This window comes from Rattus norvegicus, chromosome 1 (assembly GCF_021556685.1).
Source record: "Rattus norvegicus strain SHRSP/BbbUtx chromosome 1, alternate assembly SHRSP_T2T, whole genome shotgun sequence".
Classification (NCBI taxonomy): Eukaryota; Metazoa; Chordata; class Mammalia; order Rodentia; family Muridae; genus Rattus; species Rattus norvegicus.
In genome coordinates, this window is record NC_141534.1 from 88,018,167 (window position 1) to 88,041,409 (window position 23,243).

At 44.9% G+C, this 23,243-nt stretch overlaps 1 protein-coding gene across 4 annotated transcripts in view; it reads left to right on the forward strand.

Annotated features, from left to right (window-relative positions):
• Nucleotides 1–4,314: 4,314 nt before the first annotated feature.
• Zfp541 (zinc finger protein 541) overlaps nt 4,315–23,243 on the forward strand; it is a 36,397-nt gene continuing 17,468 nt past the window's right edge. Inside the window, exons 1-6 of one of the 4 annotated variants that reach the window (XM_087552884.1) lie at nt 4,338–4,410; nt 5,376–5,525; nt 13,956–14,020; nt 14,999–15,401; nt 19,400–19,640; nt 21,025–22,876. In XM_087552884.1, the coding sequence (XP_087409010.1) occupies nt 15,095–15,401; nt 19,400–19,640; nt 21,025–22,876 (2,400 nt within the window). In that variant the 5' untranslated portion in view covers nt 4,338–4,410; nt 5,376–5,525; nt 13,956–14,020; nt 14,999–15,094. 4 annotated transcript variants of the gene reach the window in all.

The following is a 23,243-nucleotide window of genomic DNA, read 5'->3' on the forward strand; positions in this document are numbered from 1 at the left end:
TGCTCAGGGGGCTGGAGAGACAGCTCAGTTATTAAGAGCAATGAATGCTCTTCCAGAGGCCTTAGGGTTTGATTCCTAATACCCATATGATGGCTCACAACCATCTGTAACTTCAGTTCCAGGGCATCTGATACCTTCTCTGACCTCCACAGGAACTAGGTACACACATTCATGCTAGCACAGCACTCATACATGTGAAATAAGTGAATAAATCTTACAAAGTTTAAAGACAAACAAACCAAAGAGATAATCAGGAAAAGCTGAGAATGTCATTCAACTGGTGGAGTGGTTGCCTAATATGAATGACATCCCAAGTTCAATTCCTGGTAAACTTCCTCGCATTGGGAAGTGGAGGAGGATCAAAAGATCAAAGCCACCCTCCTACTTAGTGAGTTTGAGACCAGACACAAGACTGTGTCTGAAGAAAAAAAAAAGCCAGAGTGAGATGGGCACTGTGACATAGGTCTGTCCTCACTACACTCAGGAAGGCTGAGGCATGGGGATTGTAAACCTGAGGCTAGCCTGAGCTACACAGGGAGAAGGTGGAGAAATCTGGACATGGTGTGCTGTATTGGTAACCTCAGTATCAGGTGACAAAATAGGTAACAGAAACCATATATGGGAGGAAAGTTAATTTTGGATCACAGTTTTGGAGGGATTTCTTCCGACTGTGGTGGAAAAGCAGGGTACAGCAGTTCTGTCTATCCATCAGAACTTGTGGTGGAGACAGTTTACAACATGGTAGACCAGGGAGCTAAGAAGTCCTGTAACTAGGGGTCTGTCTGCAAGCGACCTCTTTCGGACAAATAGCTGTCCCCTCAAAGTATCATTACCTTCCCCAACCAGTACCATTGCTGAGAAACAAATACACAGCACCTGCATTTGTAGGGGGCCATTTTTGATTCAAACATCAATGGCTGTATATGTTAAATAAAAACACAAATGGGGCTGGCAAGATGGCTCAGTGGGTAAAGGTGCTTGTTGCCAAGCTCAAGAACTGGAGTTCAATCCATGGGATTCACTTGGTAAAAGGAGAGTGACTGACACAAGTTGTCCTTCACATATATTTTGTGTATGTGGAAGCCCCTCCAAAATAAATGTGATTTTAAATACACAGAACAAAATCCCCTCACTCTCCTGTATGTCTGTCTCTGTCTGTCTGTCTCTGTATGTGTGTGTGTGTGTGTGTGTGTGTGTGTGTGTGTGTGTGTGTGTGCGCGCGCGCGCCCGCATGCGTATTAGAAGCCAGAGATATGTGCCTATTGCCTTCCTCAAACATGCTCCACATTACTAATTATTTTTTGGTATTGCTGAAGATTGCATTCAGTATCTCCCAGTGAGAGACCTGCACTCTAAAACTGAGCTCCATCTCCATCTCCTTCACATTATGTTTTGAGACAAAGTCTCTCTTTGAACCTAGAGATCATTTAATGGCCAAAGAGCTTCCGGATTCCAGCTGTATCTGCCTTCCCAGAGCTGGGATTTCAGGTACCAGTAGCTGTGTCTGGCTTTTTTACATGGCTACTGGGAATCTTAACCCAGGGCCTCATGCATGATCAGCAGGCACTTTATCCACTGAGGCATCTCCTGGATCTCTCCACAGAATGAATTTTAATGTTTTTGCTTTTAGATGTATCTATTTTATGAGTTATTTTGAATGCAGTTACGTATTGCATCATATGCATTATGTCTTGTGCTAGGAAGTCAGAAAAGGGCATTGATCCCCTGGAACTGGAGGTACAAATGGCTGTGAACTATATAGGTGCTGGGGACTGAATTTGGGTCCTCTGCAAGAACAACAAATGCTCTTTTTTTAAAAAAAGATTTATTTATTTCATGTATATGAGTACACTGTCACTGTCTTCCGACACACCAGAAGAGAGCATTACAGATGGTTGTGAGCCACCATGTGGTTGCTGGAAATTGAACTCAGGACCTCTGGAAGAGCAATCAGTGCTCTTAACCACTGAGCCATCTCTCCAGCCCCATGAATTTTATGTTCAATGGATTTCAGTTCTGGTCAAACATAAGAAGTCTCAACTTCATTACAGAAGTGCTGAAGAAAATGGTTCCACCTGAGCCAGTGAGATGGCTCATCCGGTAAAGGGACTTGCCAACTAAGTTTGATTTGCCAACTGGAACAACTGGACCAACAGGTCCAGAGGGTATGTAAACACTTGTCAGCTTGTCTGTCCTGTGTCTGACCCTCTCATACCTTATCAGGGCCACCAGGTTTAGTGCAACACTGGACACACACTGGCATCCTAGCAAATACTGTTGAACTGTTGGTTCATTCAAAGAGTTGGACATCAATCAACACAAAGCAAAATTCTTTTGAAACAGAAATCTCAGTTTTCTCAAGAGCCTCTATACCGATTTCCACATTAAGTGCACCGGTTTATGTTTTTGTTTTTGTTTTTGCTTTTTTGGTTTTTCGAGATGGGGGTGTCTCTGTGTAGCCTTGGCTGTCCTGAAACTCACTCTGTAGACCAAGCTGGCCTCAAACTTATAGACAACCCTCCTGCTTCTGCCTCTCAAATGTTGGGATTAAAGGCATGCACCACCACCACCTGGCTGAGATAATTTTTTATGTGCATTGATGTTTTGCCTGTGTGTTTGTCTGTGTAGGGGGTGTCAGGTGCCCTGGAACTAGAATTACACACAGTATGAGCTGCCATGTGGGAGCTGGGAATTGAACCTAAGTTCACTGGAAGAACAGCCAGTGCTCTTAACCACTGAGACATTTCTCCAGCCCCCAGACTTATGTTTCTTAATGAAAATGTTTTGTTTTGTTTGGGGGATTTAGTTTTTATTGGGGCCAGAGAGTTGCCTCAGAGTTCAAGAGCTCTTGCTGCTCTTGCAGAGGACTAGAAAAACTGGAGAGATGGCATAGTGGTTAAAAAGAGTTTATTGTTCTTGCAGAAGATACAGGCTATTGTAAGCTGCCCCATATGGGGACTATGGACCAAACCTTGGTCTTCTGCAATGGCAACAAACTCTTCTACACACTAAGCCACCTCTCCAGCACCAAATCTGTATTTTTAAGCATTTAAAAAATTTTAATGTGTGTCTGTTTTTATGCATATGCCACAGTGTGTATGTGGGGGTTGGAGGATAACTTTGGGAGTTGGTTCTCTCCTTCCACCATGTAATTCAGAGTTGGAACTCGAGTTATCAGGTTGCTAGCCAGTGCTTTGACTGGATAAGCAATCAAAACGATGCTTTTTAAAATTTTTACACAAGTTCTCACACTGTAGCCCAGGCTGTACTCAAACATGTGGTGATCCTTCTGCCACAGAATCTCCAACGGCTGAGTGGCACAGTACTTCCATACAGCCATTAGTATTAAGTCTGTTTATTTGTCTCCAAGTTTGTAAAATTTCGAACAATGGAAAGAGAAACTGAATGTTATAAAATGTGGCTTCATGAATCTTCTGTGAGATGTACAGGAGAATAAACAGATCAATTTTAAGAAGTTAACCAAGAACAGAGGGGAAGGACTGTAATCAAAGCTACTTCGGGGTCTGAGGCTGGAGGATCAACTGAGGCCTGCCTGGGCTACAGAATATGACAATGCCTCAGATATTTATTAAAGGGAGCTGAGGATATACTCAGGGGTAGAGCATCAGGGTAGAATTTACCACTAAGGATCTGAACTCTGCAGCAAAGAACTTTCCTAGAATCTCCCCTAGTGAGGGGCTGGGGCATGATGCAGTGGTAGTGCCCCTGCCTAGAATTTCTGGAGACTGGGAATATGGTTCAGTGCAAAAGCGCTTGTCTAACAATGAACGAGGCCCTGGATTCAATTGATAAATAAATAAATTAGCCAGTCTGAAATTCCTGCAGCGGACCCAACAGCTCAGCTCCCGGGATCAGCCTACCCACAAGCATGCTCAGAACGGCTTTAGTAGTCTCCATCACTCAGGGAACACTGCTGTCACCAGGGATCTATACTGGAGGGTGTCCAGTGCACACAGGCATTGTTTTAATGAGGGCTCAGTTCTTCTGTCACGCCCCTCCCCCTACTGCCCTTCCCTTTTGCCCCTTTCCCCAGTCTTCCAACCGCCCGCCTCCCAAAATGGCGACCAACCGCCTCCTTTCCCGCCCCGTGGCGGGTCACATGACCTCTACAGGTCCTGGCCGGCAGAAGCCCCGCCCCTTCCCTCTAAGCCTCCGGGAGTCTGGCCCAGGGGCACGCGCTACGAGCCCGGGCCGCACGTGCCTCGCTCGCGACGACGCCGGGCCATGCTTGCGCGCACACACCGTGGCAGGCGCACGCGCCGGGGGCCGGGACCGGGCTGCGCGTGCGCGCCGGGCGTCGTCCGGGCGCCTCGCGGCTGACGGGCGGCCGCTGGGAAGGCCCCGCGAGGCGCGAGGCACGAGGCCCGGCGCGCGAGCCCCCGGGGGCGGGTAAAACCCGGTTGCTGCTGCCCTTGCCCTTTTCCCCTTTCCCCTTTCTCCCTAGCCCTGTCTGCCCGCCCTTTCCTCTCACCTCAACCCCTCTTCACCCTCTCCTTGGCTTCATCTTCCTCCCCGAGCGCGGGCCTGTGTGGCTCCTGTCCAAAGACGCCGCTCAGCTCCGCGTCGCGCACGCTCCTTCTGCACCCCCGCAGCCCCCTTCCTCCTTGGAGAAGACTCTTGGGGTGCCCCCAGCCCGCTGCACCTACCTTTATTTTCTACCCGGTCCCTGCCAGGTCCTCCAACTGCCCCCTCGCAGCGCCCCAGCTCGCGCCGCGGGCCCTACCCGACCTCTGCGCCTTCTGCACCGCGGCCTTGCATTCGCAGGCCCCTCTGCTGACCGCCCCCTTCCTCCTCAGGTGTCCCGCTTTGGGTAACCCGAATGTATCTCTTTTCGAGGATCTTCCAGCACGAACAACAAACTCTCTTCTCTTCCTTGATCATGCCTCTCCCTGTGCTTTTTCTAGCAAAAATACTATTTTTTTTTCAACCAAGGTCTCGCTAGATTCCAACAAAAAAATAGAATAACAGTATTATTATCTAGCCTACAATCTCCCCTTTTGGAATACTTATTCAATTATAAGAGACCAACTCATGTTTTTTTTTCCAGTTTCTCTTCTAATGTGTTTGCCTCTTAACCCTCCCTTCTGACTTTTCCAACAAAAAAAATCCTTTTCATCAGTTCTGTCCCAATTAGATTTTGCCTCACACGACCCTCTAGGTTCCTCTTAACTGGCTGGGGTGGGGGGAAGGAATAGGGTTTAAAAAAAAAGTAATTTCCCCCACATTCTCTCTCCAGCTTAGCATTGCTTCGTTTCCTCCCCAAACTGCCTTTCTCCCCAATTTCATACCCATGTCCTTGCTTGTTTTGAGATCCACGTTCTGACTTCCCCCTGCTTTTCACTACCTGTTTTCAGGGCAAAAGATATTGGATGAGTTTTCAAAAATGACCACCTCACCCTTCCAGGAGGAGATACTGAAGGCCTGATTACCACCTGAAACCCCTTCCCAGTGGAGCCTAAGCCAGGTTCTCCTGTTTCCTGGAGAGTCACTCACTTGCTTTTCTGGTGAGTTTTCTTCTTCTGTACCAGTTTGAAGACACCTACTGTGTTGTGTGCATCACTTCTCAGCCTTTCTGAGCATCCCTGCACTAGTGTAAGGACCATACATGTTGCTAGCAACATCAGCAGAAGGATAAGTATAAGCCTAAGAAAGTCATTGAAAGAGAACACAGGGCATATGATAGCTGACCTCTTCTGAGGAAGGCAGACTTTTAGTAGACTGAAGTATGTTCTTAACTGACGGTGTTCATTGCAAAACAAAAACCTTTTACCTTTTCTGCCAGATCAGGGTAACAACTCATCCCTACGGGGACAAGCAATTGAGGGATCATACTAGTAGCGATTATGGCAATTCGAATTGTGTTCTCACCATTGAGTGATGGTAGCCAAGCAGAAATACCAGTCCAACTTTGCAAGAACTTTTTTTTTTAAGTTTATTAATTATCTGGTTTATTAATTATCTCTATGTGAAAGTTAAATTACTAATGCTAGCAATTAATTTAATAGTTTAAAAATGGCAGGATCTGGAAAGATGGCTTATTGGTTAAGAATATTGGCTTCTTTTCCAGAGAATCTGGGGTCAATTCCTAGCACTAAAAAAGCTCAGTAACTATCCATTAACCAAGTCCCCAAGGGTCTAGTTCCCCCTTCTGGTTTCCTTGGGCACTGCATGCATATGGTCCAAAGACATGCATGCAGGCAAAACATCCATACTCAAAAATTTAGACAGCAGGGCAGGAGACATAGCTCAGTTGTGAGAGTAGTTGTCTAGTATGCACAAACCCTGATGTGATCTCCAGCACTACAGAAAACTTGGCATGGTGGTGCACACCTATCCTCCCAATTCTTGGGAGATGAAGGCCAGCAGATCAGAAGTTTAAGGTCATTCTCTTCTTTGAGTTTGAAGCATACAAATGGATAGATATAACCCTGTCTCAAGAAAACAGTTTAAAAATCCCAGAGTACGTTCTACACCAGTAATCCCAGTACTCAGAAAGATTGCCAAGTGTTCAAGACTAGCCTGAACTAAAGAGTGAGGTCTTGTCGAGAGAGGGGGGGGGCGGGGGAGACAATGTGAGACCTCAGAAAATATGTTTGGGTTGGGTGTGGCCAATTAGCACTGGAGGGGAGGCAAGAAACAGGCAGATCTTTGAGTTCAAGTTTAGCCTAGAGTACATACATAGTAAATTCCAGAACAGCCAGGGCAAAAAAAAACTGATATATATATATATATATATATATATATATATATATATATATATATGTGTGTGTGTGTGTGTGTGTATGTATATATATATGTATGTATATATATATATATATATATATATATTAGATTTAAGGAAGTTTGTTAATTTTGCAATGCTGGGAATCCAATCCAACCCAGGACCTTGATCATGCTAACCAAGCACTCTGTCACTGAGCTACACTACAGAGATTTTTTCCTATTGGAAACACACTTACCAGAGTAAATAACTTAGAGGACGGTTTCTCTTTAGAATATCAAGTGTTAAATAAACCTCTGATCCTCAGTAACCTGTTACTGGACACATACCAGTAATCCCCAACTAAGGAGGCAAAGGGAAGGGCTACACAATGGGACACTGTTTAAGGAAAAACAAAAACTTTCATGCTTGAGGATCCCAGAGAGTTTTAGTGTAAAGTATATAGGTCAATATTTTCTATTAGAATTTCAATTAAATTATTGGGTATCTCCATTCAGCCTTCTGAGATATTAAATATATTGAAGTTATTATCTCAAATGTTTCTGGATTTTCAAATTTTGCAAATGGTATACCATGCACAAAACACTAAGTTTGATCCCCAGCACTGCAAAATTAAGATAGTGACTAGACCTTAAGAAACAGCCCAGACACTCAGGAGATTAGTAGTCAAATACAGTCAAATGTGGCTTGTTGAAAGTTTTATTGTTTGTATGAAGTATACATGAGAAGAACTAGATCAGACCAAAAAACAAAAAAAACCAGAGTGAGCACAGTGAGTCAAGCCTGTAATTCCTCTGTCACTAGAGGATAGATATTGCTTGACTCTGAAATCAGCTTGGGAAACATAATAGGACCCTGTCTCAGAAAAATAGGCTAGGCATAGAGGTTCCTGCCTTTAATATCAGCAATTAGGAAGATATATCTCTGTGAGTGAAAGACCAGCCTGGTCTATGTAGTAACTTCCAGGCCAGCCAGAGCTACATAATGGGACCCTGTCTCAAAGCAAAACAAGTAAATAATACATTCTATTCTTCATGGCAAAGTACAATAACAAATGTACAGTTACTTATTAATATAAATGACATCTTAATTTAAGACTATGTAAGAGAAATTTAGTGCAAAGAATAATGTTGACTTATATTTTTATAGTCATATGGAGTCTCATGCATGTCTTGGCACTCAGCTGAGATACAATGGCATATATTTTCACTGAGAATAAACACATATTATCATAAAATAGCTTAGACCACTGAACTTCCTGAAAGATTCCTGGGAGACCCTAAGTATCTTCTGTATGTATCCCATTTTTAAAAATGCACACCTTTAATCCCAGCATTCAGAGGCAGAGGCAGGTGGATTTCTGAGTTTGAGGCCAGTCAGGTCTGCAAATGGAGTTTCAGGACTGCCAAAGGCTACACAGAGAAACCCCGTCTCAATAAACAAACAAACAAACAAACAAACAGGCTGCTTTTCCAGAAGACTGGGGTTCAATTCCCAGCTTCCACAGGGCACTCACACATGTCTAGAACTCCAGTTCCAGGGGATCCAACACCCTCACACAGATATACATGCAAGCAAAACACCAATGCACATAAAATTAAAATTATATTTTTTTAAAGAAAGAAAAAAATGTTGCTCTAGGTTTTGTGTTTTCCCCCTTTTGGAAACAGGATCCCAGGCAGAAACTCATTGTGCACTCATGAGAATAACCTTGAACCCCTGGTGGTCCTGCTTCCACCCTACCCCACCCCAGTGGCTGAGATTGAGGTGTGTGTCACCATACCCTGATTGCTATTCTAGAGCTTAGTGCTTCTTTGAATTTTCTGCTAGGACCAGCTCCTAGGAAGGAAGAAACTTTGATGTCTCCTTTTCTCCTTTAGTTGACTCAATGCCAGGGTTTTTCTTTGTGAGCATCCTTCCATTCTTGTGTGAAATATTTAAATTCATTCTTTGTGTCTCATTATTTCTTATGGCAGAACTTTGCTCTGCAGCCCATACTGGACTTAAACTCTCAATTCTCTGCCTCTGTTTCCCATGTGCTAGCAATACAGTCATCAGACAAATACAGTCATAAAGACAGTTAAAACTGACTGGAGGAGGAGGTCTTCCTTAATTGTTCAACTTCAGAATGCAAGGCAGAAACCCAATGTCAGGTATGGGATAATAGCATAGTAGAGTGCTGAAGTGTGAAGGCTTCAAGACCAGACTGCTCGGGGCAGGATTCTAACTCTGAATTGGGATGAGTTATTATCCGGATTGTCTTTATGTCACCCATGACAAGGTTAATAATGTAGTACATGCCTCAGAGAGAAGTTCAGGGAACTAAAAATGGCATGTGAGTAATCTCAGCAGTACTTGGCATATCGTAAAACCTCAAGAATGTCCATGTTGTTATTATGAGAATGATTATTAAAAGGGCCTGCTGGGGAGACAAGTTGGGACTATGGGCAGAGGAGGCTATGAGCCCTGGCTAGAGGGGACAGTTATATCTGGCTCTGTCCTGTTGTTCACTGTTGGGAATAGCAAGGCCAGTTTTCAGAAAATGACAGAAATCTGTGTATGTAGGGGAAATTCTAATTGTGCTGGGGATAGAACAAGGACTGTGCATTTATACAAGTGGTTTACTACTGAGTCTTGACTCCAGCCCTTGAATTTTTAGTTTAGGCTAGCCTTGATCTTATGACCCTGGTGCCCAAGTACTGGGATTACAGGCAAATGCCACTGTGCCTGGGAAAAATATCTCTTCATTAAAAAAAGTATAGGCCAAACCAAAAAAAAAAAAAAAAAAAGAAAGAAAGAAAAAAAGAAAAAGAAACAAACAAAAAAGTATAGGCCAAAGAAAACGTGGTTTCATGTTGACTTGCTATATAAAAACTGAGGTTGGCCTTGAACCCCAGATCCTTCTACTCATGCCCCCCAAGTCCTGGGATTGCAAACATTTGCTCCCATGTACAGCTTTATTATAATTATTGTTTATTTATTTTAAGATAGGTTTTTACTGCATTACTCTGGCTGGCCTTAAACTTACAGTAATCTTTTCCATCTCTTGAGATCACAACTATTATACCATGTTTGACTTGATTGGCATTTATTTAGGGGTGTGTTATATTTTTTTAGTGTGTGTGCACCTATGTGTGTTATGTTGTATGACATGACGAGATGAATCTTTTTTCAATTATTCTCCACTTTTATTTTTTGAGATAGGACCTCTCATGAAACCTGAAGTTCATCTAATCTGTTAGGCTGGTTGACTAATGAGATTTAGGGATCTTGTCTCTGTCCTATCCCCAACCCTCCACTCACAGGGTTTGCCCCATGCACCTATCACTTTATATTCATTTCAGGGATCCACACTCAGGCTGTCATGCATGCATAAGAAACACTTTACCAACTCAGCCCTCTCCCCAGGCCTCTTTTAAAAGAAAAAAAAAAACATTACTTTGGATCCCTAGTGTTGAATTGTTTTCTAAGCCACTCAACAAGGCATTCATGATGCTAAAACAAGGCGTATGGTTTTAAAGCTCACAGCCTTTATAAAGCTATAAAGCCAAAATTAATTTGCAAATGAAATGCAAACAAGGTAACCCAGCCAGTTTAATCAGATTGCATACACTGATTTAAATGAGGTGTAGCTATCTCAATGCGTCTTTAGTGTTCCTGAAGAGGGCTCCCTTGCTGATTGGGTTGCTGTCCCTTTTTGGTTTTAGCCAAGACTCTAGTGCCTCAATCCTCCAAACTCCTTTCTCATTTTTTCTCAGATTTATTTTTGTGTATGTGAGTATATATGCACGTGTGTGTACAGCTGCCTGTGGAGGCCAGAAGAGACCACAGGATCACTAGGACCTCAGTTAGCTGAATCCACCTGCACCCTCTTCCCTTCAGTCTGCAACAGTCAAAGCAGTGCTGCTTTCTGGATAGAGAACAAAGACAGATTGCATGTTAGAAAATAGTGCTCCTTCTAAGGCAGCAGTTTTCAACTTGTGGATATTGAACCCTCTCATTGGGGGTTGAACAACCCTTTCACAGGAGTAACCTAAGACCAACAGAAAATACAGATATTTACATTATGATTCATAACAATAGCAAAATTACAGTTAGGAAGTAGCAATGAAAATAATTTTTTTGAAACAGGGTTTCTCTGCTCTCAAAATCACTCTGTAGACTAGGCTGGCCTCAAACTCTAAGATCTGCATGCCTCTGCCTCTCCTCCACCCACCCTCCCCACAACAAAAATAATTTTTTTAAAGATTTATTTATTTATTTTGTATATGAGTACACTGTAGCTGTCTTCAGACACAGCAGAAGAGAGCATCAGATCCTATCACAGATGGTTGTGAGCCACCATGTGGTTGCTGGGATTTGAACTCAGGACCTCTGGAAGAACAGTCGGTGCTCTTAACCACTGAGCCATCTCTCCAGCCCAACAAAAATAATTTTATGGTTGGGGAGACAGCACGGCATGAGGAACTGTATTAAAAGGTTGCAGCAGTAGAAAAACTAAGAACTACTGTTCTAAAGGGTCATTCAGTGATCCACATATTACTCAACCTTTTTCTTTTAGATTATCTTCAGAGTGAAAACAGAAAATTACAAGATTCTTATTTAGAAGCAACATGGGTGGTCTCATTCCTATCTCTTGGGAGGTATAAGCAGGAAGATTATGAATTGCAGGCCAGCTACATAACAAGTCAAAAGTCTCAAATTTCTTATAAAGCAGGACCCGTAGCTCATGTGAACCCACACTAGCCCAGCTTTTTATATGGGTGATGAGGATCTAAACTCTGGTTCTTAGATTTGTACAGCCAACACTTTAGACTAAACCATATCCCTACTCTTCTTCACATTAGTTTTTTTTTTAAACAAAGTCTTCCTGCACTTGGAGCTTATCAATTTGGTTAGACTGGCAAAGAGCAAGCCCCAGATTCTCCCCCATTACCTCCCAGCATTGTGATCACGGGTGTGCACTGCCAGACCTGGCTTTTTATGTGAGTGCTAGGAGTTGAAGTCAGGTCCTCATGCTTGATCAGTTCTGTTCTGTCAGTTTAATAGTAAGGGAGAGACAAAGATTCTGTTGGTCTTAGGTTACTCCTATGAAAGAGTTGTTCAACCCCCAATAAAAAAAAGAGTTCAGTATTCTCAATAAATAACCCAACAACCACCAAACCAAAATAATCAGTGTTTCAGCTGACTCCTGTCCAAGTATGGAGCCCTGAAGTACTGCTAAGCAGGAGCTCTATCTTAGCCTTCCCTGCTTAAGTAAAGCAAGGGACATTCGGGACCTTGTCAGGTCTTTGCTGAGCATGTACTCATAGCCTTATAAATTCCCAGAATTACATAGAGCTCCTTCAGAGGGTAACTAAGTCCATGTTTATGCTAATGTCCACTCTCGGGTACAGTGTGGTTCTGTGGTTCCTGACTACAGCTACAGCTCTCTACACAGAATAGTACTGCCCCACCTAATGCCTTCTGTGTGCCTCCTGTTAATTCTTTCCCAGCCTGACAAACATCATTGCTAAGCATTATTGTCCAGAATGCCTCGTAGGTGGAGTCATACAATATTTGGCCTTTTTGTGCTGACTCATAATCTCTGCATTTTCAGTTCTTCCCTTCCTTTTTGGCTTGATAGCTTATTGCTCCCATCCCCTTAAACTGTTTTATTTTGCATGTATGGGTATTTTGCCTGTGTATATGTCTAGGCATGCCTGATGCCTATGGAGATCAGAAGAAAGCATCGGATCCCCCAAATTAGAGTTGCAGATGGTTGTAAGCTGTCATGTGGGGGCTGAGACTCAAACCCAATTCTTCTAGAAGAAAAGTCAGTGTTCTAAACTGCCAAGATATCTCCAGTCCTGGTTATTGCCCGTTTGTTTGTTTGTTTGGTTGGTTTTTGAAACAAAGTCTCACTATGTGACCCTGGCTGGCTAGGAACTTGCCAGGTAGAACAAATGTCAAATTTATAGAAATCTGTCTGTCTGTGCCTCCTGAGTGTTGAGACTAAAGGCACGTATCACCATGCACAGTATTCTACTTACTACCTTTTTACTACTGAACAATACTCCATTCACCTGTGAGATTCTTGGTAACTTCCAGGTTTGACATCTATGACTAGAACTGTCATGAGCATTTGTGTGCAGGGTTTTGTGTGGTCATGTACTTTGAGCCACACAGGCTGGCTCCTGAGAGAGCAGTTGCTGGTGGTGTGATATGATTATGTCTAGCACCGTGAGAGAGGTAAGATGAAAGCTTTTCAGAGTTCTTATCCTGCAGTGCACCATCACCCCGGCTTACTCTTTGGCTTTAGCAAGTGAGTTCCTTGCCCCAGGCTGTAGCAGCTTCCCTCTTGCAGCTCATCTCCACCCTAAGGAGTTCCCAAAGTAGGTAAAATAAGGTCAAACCCTTTGCCATGGGCTTTCAGGGAACCAGGACAGGTCGGATGGGAGGCTGTGGTTCTTTAAGAACAAATTCTACTCTGTTCTCCCAGCACCAGGAACCCATACCAGACCCATAGCTAACTCTTCAAGACCACTGCTGAGCCAGGGAGTCAGATGGGCTAGGGTAAGTTAGAATGCTGCTCCATCCAGCAGGTCACTTTTTCCTGTAAAGGCCTGCTGGGGCTGTGAACCTTCACCATTACTAAGAGTTTTGATGAGGGGGCTGGAGAGATGGCTCAGCGGTTAAGAGCCCCGACTGCTCTTCCAGAGGTCCTGAGTCCAATTCCCAGCAACCACATGGTGGCTCACAACCATCTGTAATGGGATCCGATGCCCTCCTCTGGTGTGTCTGAAGACAGCTACAGTGTACTTATATATAATAAATGAATAAATCTTTAAAAAAGAAGAGTTTTGATTAAGGTTTTTGTTTTGTTTTGTTGGTTTTTCAAGACAGGGTTTCACTGTGTAGTCCTGGCTGTCCTGGAACTCACTTTTTAGACCAGGCTAGCCTCAACTCACATAGCTTCATCTGCTTCTGCCTCCCAAGTGCTGAAATTAAAGGCGTGTTCTCCATCACCACATGATAAAGTTTTTTTGTTCTGTTTTGTGTTTGTGTTTCTGTGGTAAGATAGGTGGGAATTATTTGAATTCAATTTGAATTTAGTATTTTTCTTTCCCTTCCTTCCCCCTTTCATTTCTCTAACTCTCCTTACCTTTCCTTCTGTTCCCCATCTTTCTCTTCTCCATCCCTATCTTTCTTCCTCGCTACTTGCTTTTCCTAGGCCAGTCTTAAACACCTGGATTGAAGAGCTTTTCCCATTCAGATTCTGGCATGCTAGGAGTATAGGTGGGCACCACTCCATATCCTCTAATCTTTTTATTTGTTATAAGATCATTCACATATTGTTCTGAGTTTTGATAATTTGTCTATGTCTAGAAATTTGCTTATTGATTTTTTTTGTATCAGAGTTCAGTGACTAACATAATTGGGTGTGTATCGTAGCTTATCTACTGTGTGAGTGCACTGTCTAAACACAGTTCTTCATAGTATTTCCTTGTAATCTTTTTTATTTTTAGAAGGTGGTAATACTTCCTCTTTTATTTCTTATTTTGGGGATCAGGGTGGGAGGACTATTAAGATAGTATCTCATGAAAAACAGGCTGTCCTCAAATTATCTATTTAGCCAAGGATATCTTGCCTCTATATCCCAAGTGTTGGGGCTACAGGCATGCCTGGTTTATGTGATGCTGGGTGGAGCCTAGAACTTTGTGTATGCTAAGTAAGCATTCTACTAATTGAGCTACACCCCCAACCTGACTTCAACATTTACTTTATATTAAAACTCACTCTGCTTACTTTTTTATGGTATGAGATTTTGCCAGTCCTGGCTGCTTCCATTTGGGCAGTGGTATTTCATGTGTCTCCTAGCCACATGGGACAAGTGGACAAGCAGCCCTAGGCTTAAACTTGGGCCTGAGTGTCCCAATGGACTGAACTTGTGCCTGCACAAACTCTAGCTTTGAGTTTTCTTGTGGCTGGCCTTGGGGTTTTCCTTGCTTGTTTTCTCAGCCTGAACACACATTAAATTCTATCTGATCTTTCTGGAATTTATAGCTGGAGGCAGAGAACTCTGCAGTCCACCATGAGCTATTCATCTGTCTAGTTGACAGATGAGGAAATGGTGCTTATGGAACTTGCCCAGAGTCATGCAACAAGGTTAAATGTCCAAGAACAGACCCATTTACGTGGCTCTATTTTCAAGTCCACATTCTGCCTACCACACCTACTACTTCTTAATTCTAATACCTTCTTGTTCATTTTAAGGAGCTAGCTGCCAGCAAGGGCTCTCCCTTCCTGACTCTGGACACGACTTCGCTTGTCTGGAGACGGGCTCTAGCCAGGACCTGGCAGTGGAAAGCCATGGAGCCATACAGTCTTGGAGAAGAGGGAGCACTTCCATCAGAAGGGCACCTCCCATCCTTCTCTGAGAGTCAAGGGCTCAACTGCAGTGACACACTCAACCGGGACCTGGGCCCCAGCACACGGGACCTGCTCTATGCTGGCTTAAGCGGTTTGGACCTTGACCCCAGTCTCTCCACATCAGATATGCCCAGTGAAGTGCTGGAGGACAATCTGGATACCCTGTCCCTATACTCAGGGAAGGACAGTGACTCTGTGAAGCTGCTGGAAGAGTATGCGGACTCCGAATCACAGACCTCCTTACAAGGTGAGGCTGCTCATGGACTGAGCACCTACAGTTCCTGCAGGTAGCCAGGGATGGAATCAGCTGGCATTGGCTAGGAAAGGTCTCCTTAGCTGGGCATGGTGATGCCTGCTCATAATCTCAGGGTGTAGAAGCCAAACACAGGAGAATACTACAAATTGAGGCTAGCCAGAACTATATAGTAATAAGACCCTGTCTCCAAAAGGTCCTAACCTAAAGGGAAGGAAGGAAAAGAAGAACAAAAGCCTCTTCTTCTACAGGCTTTTGACCTACTTCGGAATTGTTCCAACTTGTGGGATCTGGGGGCTAAATACAGGTCCTCCAGGCTTCCATAGCATGAGCTTTACCACTGAGCCATCTCATAGACTGAGACCACAATCTTTTATCTGTGTATAGGCAGACCATCAGGCTTATAGGGGACTTTCCTATCACTGCCATATCTCAAGAGCATTCTTCCAGAATAAGTGAGGATTCTGCCCATTCCATTCTGTACTTGTCTAGCTCTTCCCAGCCTTATGTCCTCACCATTAAAATAGGGGACCCCAATCCTCTCATGCTCCCTGCTCCAGAACAACAGTGGCCAGAAGACTGCAAAAGCCTCCCATAGACCATAATGCACCAGACAGGTAGTAGGCGCTTGATTAGTTCCTGCTTTGTCTTTTTAAATGAGAGAGAAAGGCCATCTTTCCAGAACACTGAGGCCCCAGCAGACCTCTTGCCTCAGCCTGTCAAGGAACCAGGACTATAGATTGTGCCATGCTCAGATAGTTTTTTTGACAACCAATACTGTCAGTAATACTTCATCTTAAATAGAGCCTCCAACGTTTCTCTTCAACCATGGAAGAACAAGAGAGAATTAGTGAAATAATTGAGCAGCTTGGTTAAGTCTCATTTTAGTTTGCTGTTGGCCTCCTGTGGAAGAGAGTTCTTTTGTTTACTTTTGGTTTGGTTTAGTTCTGACTCTCTTTATTGGTTCCTGGCAAGTTGCTTCAATGGATTGACTGGGAGTTTATAATGTTTGCAGGGAAGTCCACATCTAAATGCCCTGAAACTCAGATAGTAATCTGTTGGGACTGTACCTGAGGAAGTGCTCCAAGAATTTGCTACCAGGAGAGATTTCTGCAGGCCCCACTCCAAAGACTACCAAGCAATGACAGGCCTGTGTCTATGTTGGAATGATGGCAAAGCAGGAAGTCTTGGAACTTAGGAGAGTTCACATGGGGACACTGACTATGGCACTAGCCAGGTCCAAGGCTGTGGTATAGCACTCACCTTGGGCCATGGTGATAGTGAAAAATGTTCATGGTGGAGATGTGTGCATTTTTCTGGACACGGGAACCCTAATTGTCATCAGTTATTCTCAGGGTTTTCCTTAGTTAGCCTTTATACTCAACTGTTACCCCCAGCCCAAGCTTTACATTCCAACTCTGCTTTTAAAACTTAAATTAAGGCCCATATAAGTGACACATGTATGTGTCACTTTTTTCTTTTTTGTTTTTGAGATGGGGGTTTTACTATGCTACTGATCAAGCAAAGCTGGCCCTGAATGCCTAGGCTCAAGTGATTTTCCTGCCTCAGCCTCCCAAATTCTTAGGACTAAGGCATGTACTACATGCCCAATTTTCATTTACTATTTGTTCATTTGAGACAAAATCTCACTGTGTTGTCCAGGCTGCCCTCGGACTCTGAGTAATTCTCCTGTCTGTTTCCCAAGTGCTGATGTCTACTGGCATGAGCCACCACTCCTGACTATATTAATTTTTTTAATTAGAAAAGTAAAATGTGCTGGGGAATGTTGGTGCACACCTTTGGTCCCAGCACACAGGAGGCAGAGACAGGTGGATCTATGAGTTTAAACTCAGCCTCCCAGGACAGCCAGGGCTACACAGAGAAACCCTGTCTCTGTTTTAAAAAGGAAAATGTATTTATTATAGAAAATACAGTATGAAGCAAAAAACCTACCTCTAAGCTATATACTATACACATGCTTTGTTTTTTATTTGTGGGGACTGTCCACTGTCTGTGTGTCCCAGACTGGCTTGAACTCAGCAGCTCTCCTGCCTTAGCTGGGACTACAAGTGTGAACCTCCTTTAGGTTTACCTTCAAATTCTTGGGCGAAATTGCTCAGACATATGTTGTGTTTTTACAGTTAGTACACATCAAAGGCTCTGAGTTCCAATCTCCAGCAGTACACCCATATACATAGTTGATATGGTTGTGTTTGCTGTTTTAAAAGCTTGGTGTATTTGATTCTTATGTGAGAGTGAACTGATTGCTATTGCGAGAGATGTTCTAATGCATTGTCATACCACAGTCTTGTTGGATTGTTAAAGGGTTTCTATGAACAGCTTTAAAAATATTTTATTTATGCATATGTGTGAATGTCTGTGAGTGTGTATTCTACATGTATGTAGGTGTCTGTGGAGGACAGAGCAGGAATTGGATCCCCTGGAGCTGGAGTTAACGGGCAGTTGTGAGCTGCCTGACATGGGTGAGGAACTGGACTCTGGTTCTTTGCAAGAGCAGCCAGTGCGCTCTCTCTCTCTCTCTCTCTCTCTCTCTCTCTCTCTCTCTCTCTCTCTCTCTCTCTCTCTCTCTCTCTCTCTCTCTCTCCAGCTTCTGTGAATAGCTTTTTAAATACTGGATTTCCTTTTGGATTGGTTCACTGAATATACTGCTCACAATTTTTCAACCTCATGTCACTGCTTTCTAGAAAACTCAGGTGACTGTCTAGGCCAATTGCTTTGCCTGTTTCTGTGTCCTTGTCAGTTTTGTTTTGATGTAGTCCGTTTTCTAGGTTTGCTATTGCTTTAAGGTCTACTTAAAGTACCCCAGCAAGGCTGAGGACTATATCTGCTTTTATCTTGTTTATACTTTTAGAGTTTTTGTTCAGTTAACTTGTCAAGGTGATTTTTCTCCCTTCAGTCTTTTTGTCCCAAGCCTCTCTGTCCCCCTGAAACAAGACATAAATTATCTGTTCTTTCTCCATACATTGGCCTTTCTAATACTTGCACACACACCCTACCCCACCTGAATGTCTTCAATTCTTTCAGCTGCCCCTCAGTACACATAATTCATAAAAATATGCAACATTTTACCAAGGGATACAGAAAATATGGTAATTTCAGATACATACAGGGGTGAGAATTAAAATCTGCCCATCTCTCTGGCATCGAACTCCAACCTTCCTGTTTCTTTTAAATGTACTTTTTTTCACATCTAGGGTAATTCTGTGTTTAAATAGGCTGCTTTCTCTTTTCTTCTTTCTATTTTTAGTAATATTATTGTATAAACACTGTTCCATGTTTTTAGATATTTCTCCAGTTTTTGTTTGGAAAGTTGTTTAATAGGTCATAATACAAGCTGGTATGTAGCTCACTTAAGGAGTACTTGCCAAGCAATAGCATGTGTCAGACCTTGGGTTCAATCCACGTGTCTGTCTGTCTGTCTCTTTTACACACACACACACACACACACACACACACACAGAGAGAGAGAGAGAGAGAGAGAGAGAGAGAGAGAGAGAGAGAATACACAAATAAAGCACTGGCCTCTACTCTAAACTTTCTAGTCAGATATAAGGTTGTTTCTAACATTTTACTAGAAAAAGCAGGTAGATTTTTTTTTTTTGTAAAAAGGTGAGAACCCAAGAGCAGCGCAAGATGGTGAGTGCTTTTTGGTCTGGATAATGCATCTCCAGATAGACATTATGTGGGTGGGTTGGCTTCCACCCTTGCTTGTCTTACCATACTGCTGCCCTAGAAGCTCAATCTGATGTCATTTCCATACCTCTACATCTTACCAAGACCCAGTGCAGTCCTATAGATAGGGCCTGCTCTAGACCTCAGTTCCCTTCTAGCTAAGCCTTGTCTTCTGGTGTTGCAGAACCTCTGAGGTGGAGGAGTCCTCAGGTGAACAGAGCTTTGTGCTGAGGGTCTATATTGCTTTAACACTCCCCTGTCCTATATCAACATAACCTGTGCTTTCTCCCTTTGTTTAGACCTGGGGCTGGGCACACTCAAGGTGCCTAAAGAGGCTGATGAAGGAGGCAGGGCCACTGGGAGTACAAGGAAAGGCAAGCGGCAGCACAGTTCCCCTCAGAATCCACTCCTGGACTGCAGCCTGTGCGGGAAAGTGTTCAGCAGTGCCAGTTCCCTGAGCAAGCATTACCTGACGCACAGCCAGGAGAGGAAACACGTGTGCAAAGTCTGCAGCAAGGCCTTCAAGCGGCAGGACCACCTGTATGTCAAGAGTCTGGCCAGGAGAAGGGCAGGGGGCATGCACCTGTCCTTCTTGTACCCTCTCACCCACCTATCTGCTCCTCTGTTGAGTTCCCACTTCTGTGCTCCTCAGATGTGTGTCCCCTGTTCTCCAGTGTGGACTCTGTTCTCTTCACACTGCTACTGTCTGGGGCAGCTTCATTACTGAGCCTCCAAACTTACATCAGTGAGGAAATTTCTGCCTCCATTTGCAGACATGACTCTTGTAGTTTATAAATGTGATGAGTTATCAGGCATGATAGCACACTGGGGAGGTAGAGGCAGGAGGAGCAAGAGTCTAAGGCCAGCCTCAACTACATATATTACAAGTTTGAGGCCCATACAAGTTTGAGACCCACCTGGATTACATGAGGAAAAAAAAAACAGTACAAATGAGGTTGGCTAACTTGGTAAAGAGATGCCCTAAGTCCCCAGTGGGTATCTAAGGACAACAGGTCTGCAACCCCCCCAAAGCTGTATAAAAGCTTAGAGCAACATTCCTTTGTTATTAATGTCTCTGTTGCTGTGAGGCTAAGGAGTGGGAGAGGACAATGCCTAGCTAGAAGGTTGGGTGGAAGGAGAGGTTTTGATAAGTCTACTACCTCTCTCTTGACCCTCTGGTCCAGCCTCACCTTAAGCAAAGGTCATTGAGTCCTTCCCTCACAAGATCATGGACATTCTCTACAGAAAAAATAGGAGTCATTAAAACATCCCAGCCACATGCACTGGAATTGTCCAAAGCTAGACTGTTAGGACCCCAAAGGTAAGAGCTCATTGTTCACTCATATTGTAAACATAAGCAGGAGTAGGCACAACATATATTTACATGCATTTACACTTTCACAGATTATTGACACACCACCTTTGGCTCTAGGAAGGATTATTAACTCTCTGTAAGTTAGTTTCTTGGCTGAAGTGGGAGCTGTTCAAGGAAGCTGTCACCATAGACAGTATTATCATAGTCCCAGATTGGCCTCTCCTCAAATGTATTCTAAGGAGCTCTGCTTCTCAGGAAGCTCAGGTGGAGCTATATGAAAGCAAAAGTTAAAGATGAGCCCCCTCACACACCCAATGCTTTGTGAACCTCCAGAGTAAAGTGGTGTGTGTGCATGTGTGTGTATATGCATGCTTTAACACATCCCTGTTGTACCCAGGTCCCCAGAGCTTACCTCTAGAAAACTGTTGTCTCTTGTGAATCCACTTTGGGGAAACCTGATCTGGCTTCCATTGGATTTCAGTGTTTGTTAGTGATGAGGGCACAGAAGTGAGGCCCTCCCAGTTGGTTTGACAAAGTAGAGGTCCCAAGCAGTTCCTATATTGAGGTGTGGGACCTTCCTGGTGACCTCCCTTCCATGTCTCACTACAGGACTGGGCACATGCTCACCCACCAGAAGACCAAGCCCTTTGTGTGCATTGAGCAGGGTTGCAGCAAGAGCTACTGTGACTACCGCTCACTGCGCCGCCACTATGAAGTCCAGCATGGAGTATGCATCCTGAAGGAGGCTCCACCAGAAGAGGAGTCCTATGGGGACCCAACCCACAACCATGATGTGGCCAACCAGCCTCCACCCAGTGGCTTGAGGTCCCTGGGGCCCCCAGAAGCTAGGTCCCCAGGCTCTGTCTTGCCCAACCGAGACCTCCTCCGCTGTATTGTGAGTAGCATCGTCCACCAGAAGATTCCTTCTCCTGGCCCAGCAGTGGGGTCTTCTGATACTGAAGCAAGGAGCTCAGCCTGTGCCTGCCCCACCTCATTGGGGTCATCATCATGTACACCGGCCAGCACCCCAGTGGCCCCAGGAACCCTGGGCTCTGAGATTCCTGAGGAAACTCATCCCCCACGAAAGGAAGCTGCCACTGAAATGTTCACAGCTGTCCAGTCAAGAGCAGCTGAGAACAGTGCCCCTGATCCACCAGAGTCAGAGTTAGAGTCAGAGTCTCCACGACTTCAACGGCCATCCTCTCTGGAGGGCTGGCCAGAGGGCAGCTCCCTGCCTGCCTGCCTGCCTCTCTTTAGAGGCCACTCTGTCCCCTCAGGATCCCAGCCTTCCAGCCACAACTTCCAGTGGCTCCGGAACCTGCCCAGCTGTCCCAAGAACAAAAGCAGCAATGTGTTTATGGTCCACAAGCCCTCTGCAGTGGCATCCCGGGAGGGCTCTGAGGGGGGCTCTGGGCCCAGCAGTACCCCGACCTCAGTGGAGCCTTCACCCAGCCTGGGCACCAGCCAGGAGGACCTGCTGCCATTTCCTCCTGCACTCCTAAAGGCCCCTGGTGAGGCCTCCAGTGAAGTCCGGCAGGTAGCTGGGGAAGATGAAACCTGGGCTCCCAAAAAGTGCAAACCCGACTGTGAGTCATTCCCATGGCAGAGCCCCACTGAGCTAGGGCTCCAAGATGCACAGAACCCAGGTGGACTCCCCTCAGATGCCACACCCCTCTTCCGGCAGCTTTTCATGAAGTCACAGGAGTCTCTGGTAAGCCATGAGCAGATGCAGGTGCTCCAAATGATTGCCAAGTCCCAGCGGATCTTCTCCCATACCCAGGTGGCTACAGCCGCAGCCCAGAGACCAGGGCCTGAGGGCAAGCAGTCCACTCTGAAGCCATTGCAGGGGCCATGGCCACCACAAACTCTGCCACCAGTACCCACTGTAGACTCTTTCCAGATAGGCCCTGGACACTCAGAACCAGAGGGATCCCCAGTCCGCAGGAGGAAAACCATGCCTGCAGTGTCCAGAGAAACATCTCCTGGGGGCCCTAGGCGAGACACAAAAGGAGGCCCCAAAGTGGCCTCTGCACCACCATCCCTCACAGGGCCAGCTCTGCACCCCTCCCGGAATCCAGACAACTCTTCCTTGGCCAAAGGGACCTTGGACCTGGGAGACATTATCCCCAGTGCCGGCTCAAGGCAGTCCCAGTTAGGTGGAGATGAGCCATCTGGAACCCAGCTGGTTGGGAAACAGGGGCAAGGAGAGAATGGCCTGGCTTCAGGGGCCATGAGAGGTGAGAAGGGCCCAGCCTGCCCCCGAGGTGGAGGCTACAGGCTCTTCTCAGGGCACCCCAGGGCCCAGAGATTCTCAGGTTTCCGGAAGGAGAAAGTAAAGATGGATGTGTGCTGTGCAGCTTCTCCCAGCCAAGTGGCCATGGCCTCCTTCTCATCAGCCGGGCCCCTGGCAGATCCACCCAGAGACATGAAGTCCAAGCTGACAATCTTCAACAGAATCCAGGTACTGTAGCCCTCTGTCATGTTCTGGGCTGTGGCAGGGTTATGTATATGTCCTTGGATGTATAGGATTGCTTAACTGTCCAGGTACTTCCCCCACTGCAGTAGGTCTTCAACTGTGACTTTATAAGAGCACTGATTGCTGCTGTTCACTAAGTTACCTTCCCTGCTTTCCTTTGCCTTCTCCTTCCACCTAGATTTCCCTCCTTCAACTCTTGAGGGAGATAAAGGTACAGGCCTCCTCTCTTAACTGTTAACTACATGCAATGGCTATGCATTTCCCATACATACGCAGAACCCAAGTCCTTTCTGCATCATGCAGTGACTTTCTGCTCTGGGCACTTAGCTACTCCTCTTATTGAAACCAGCAT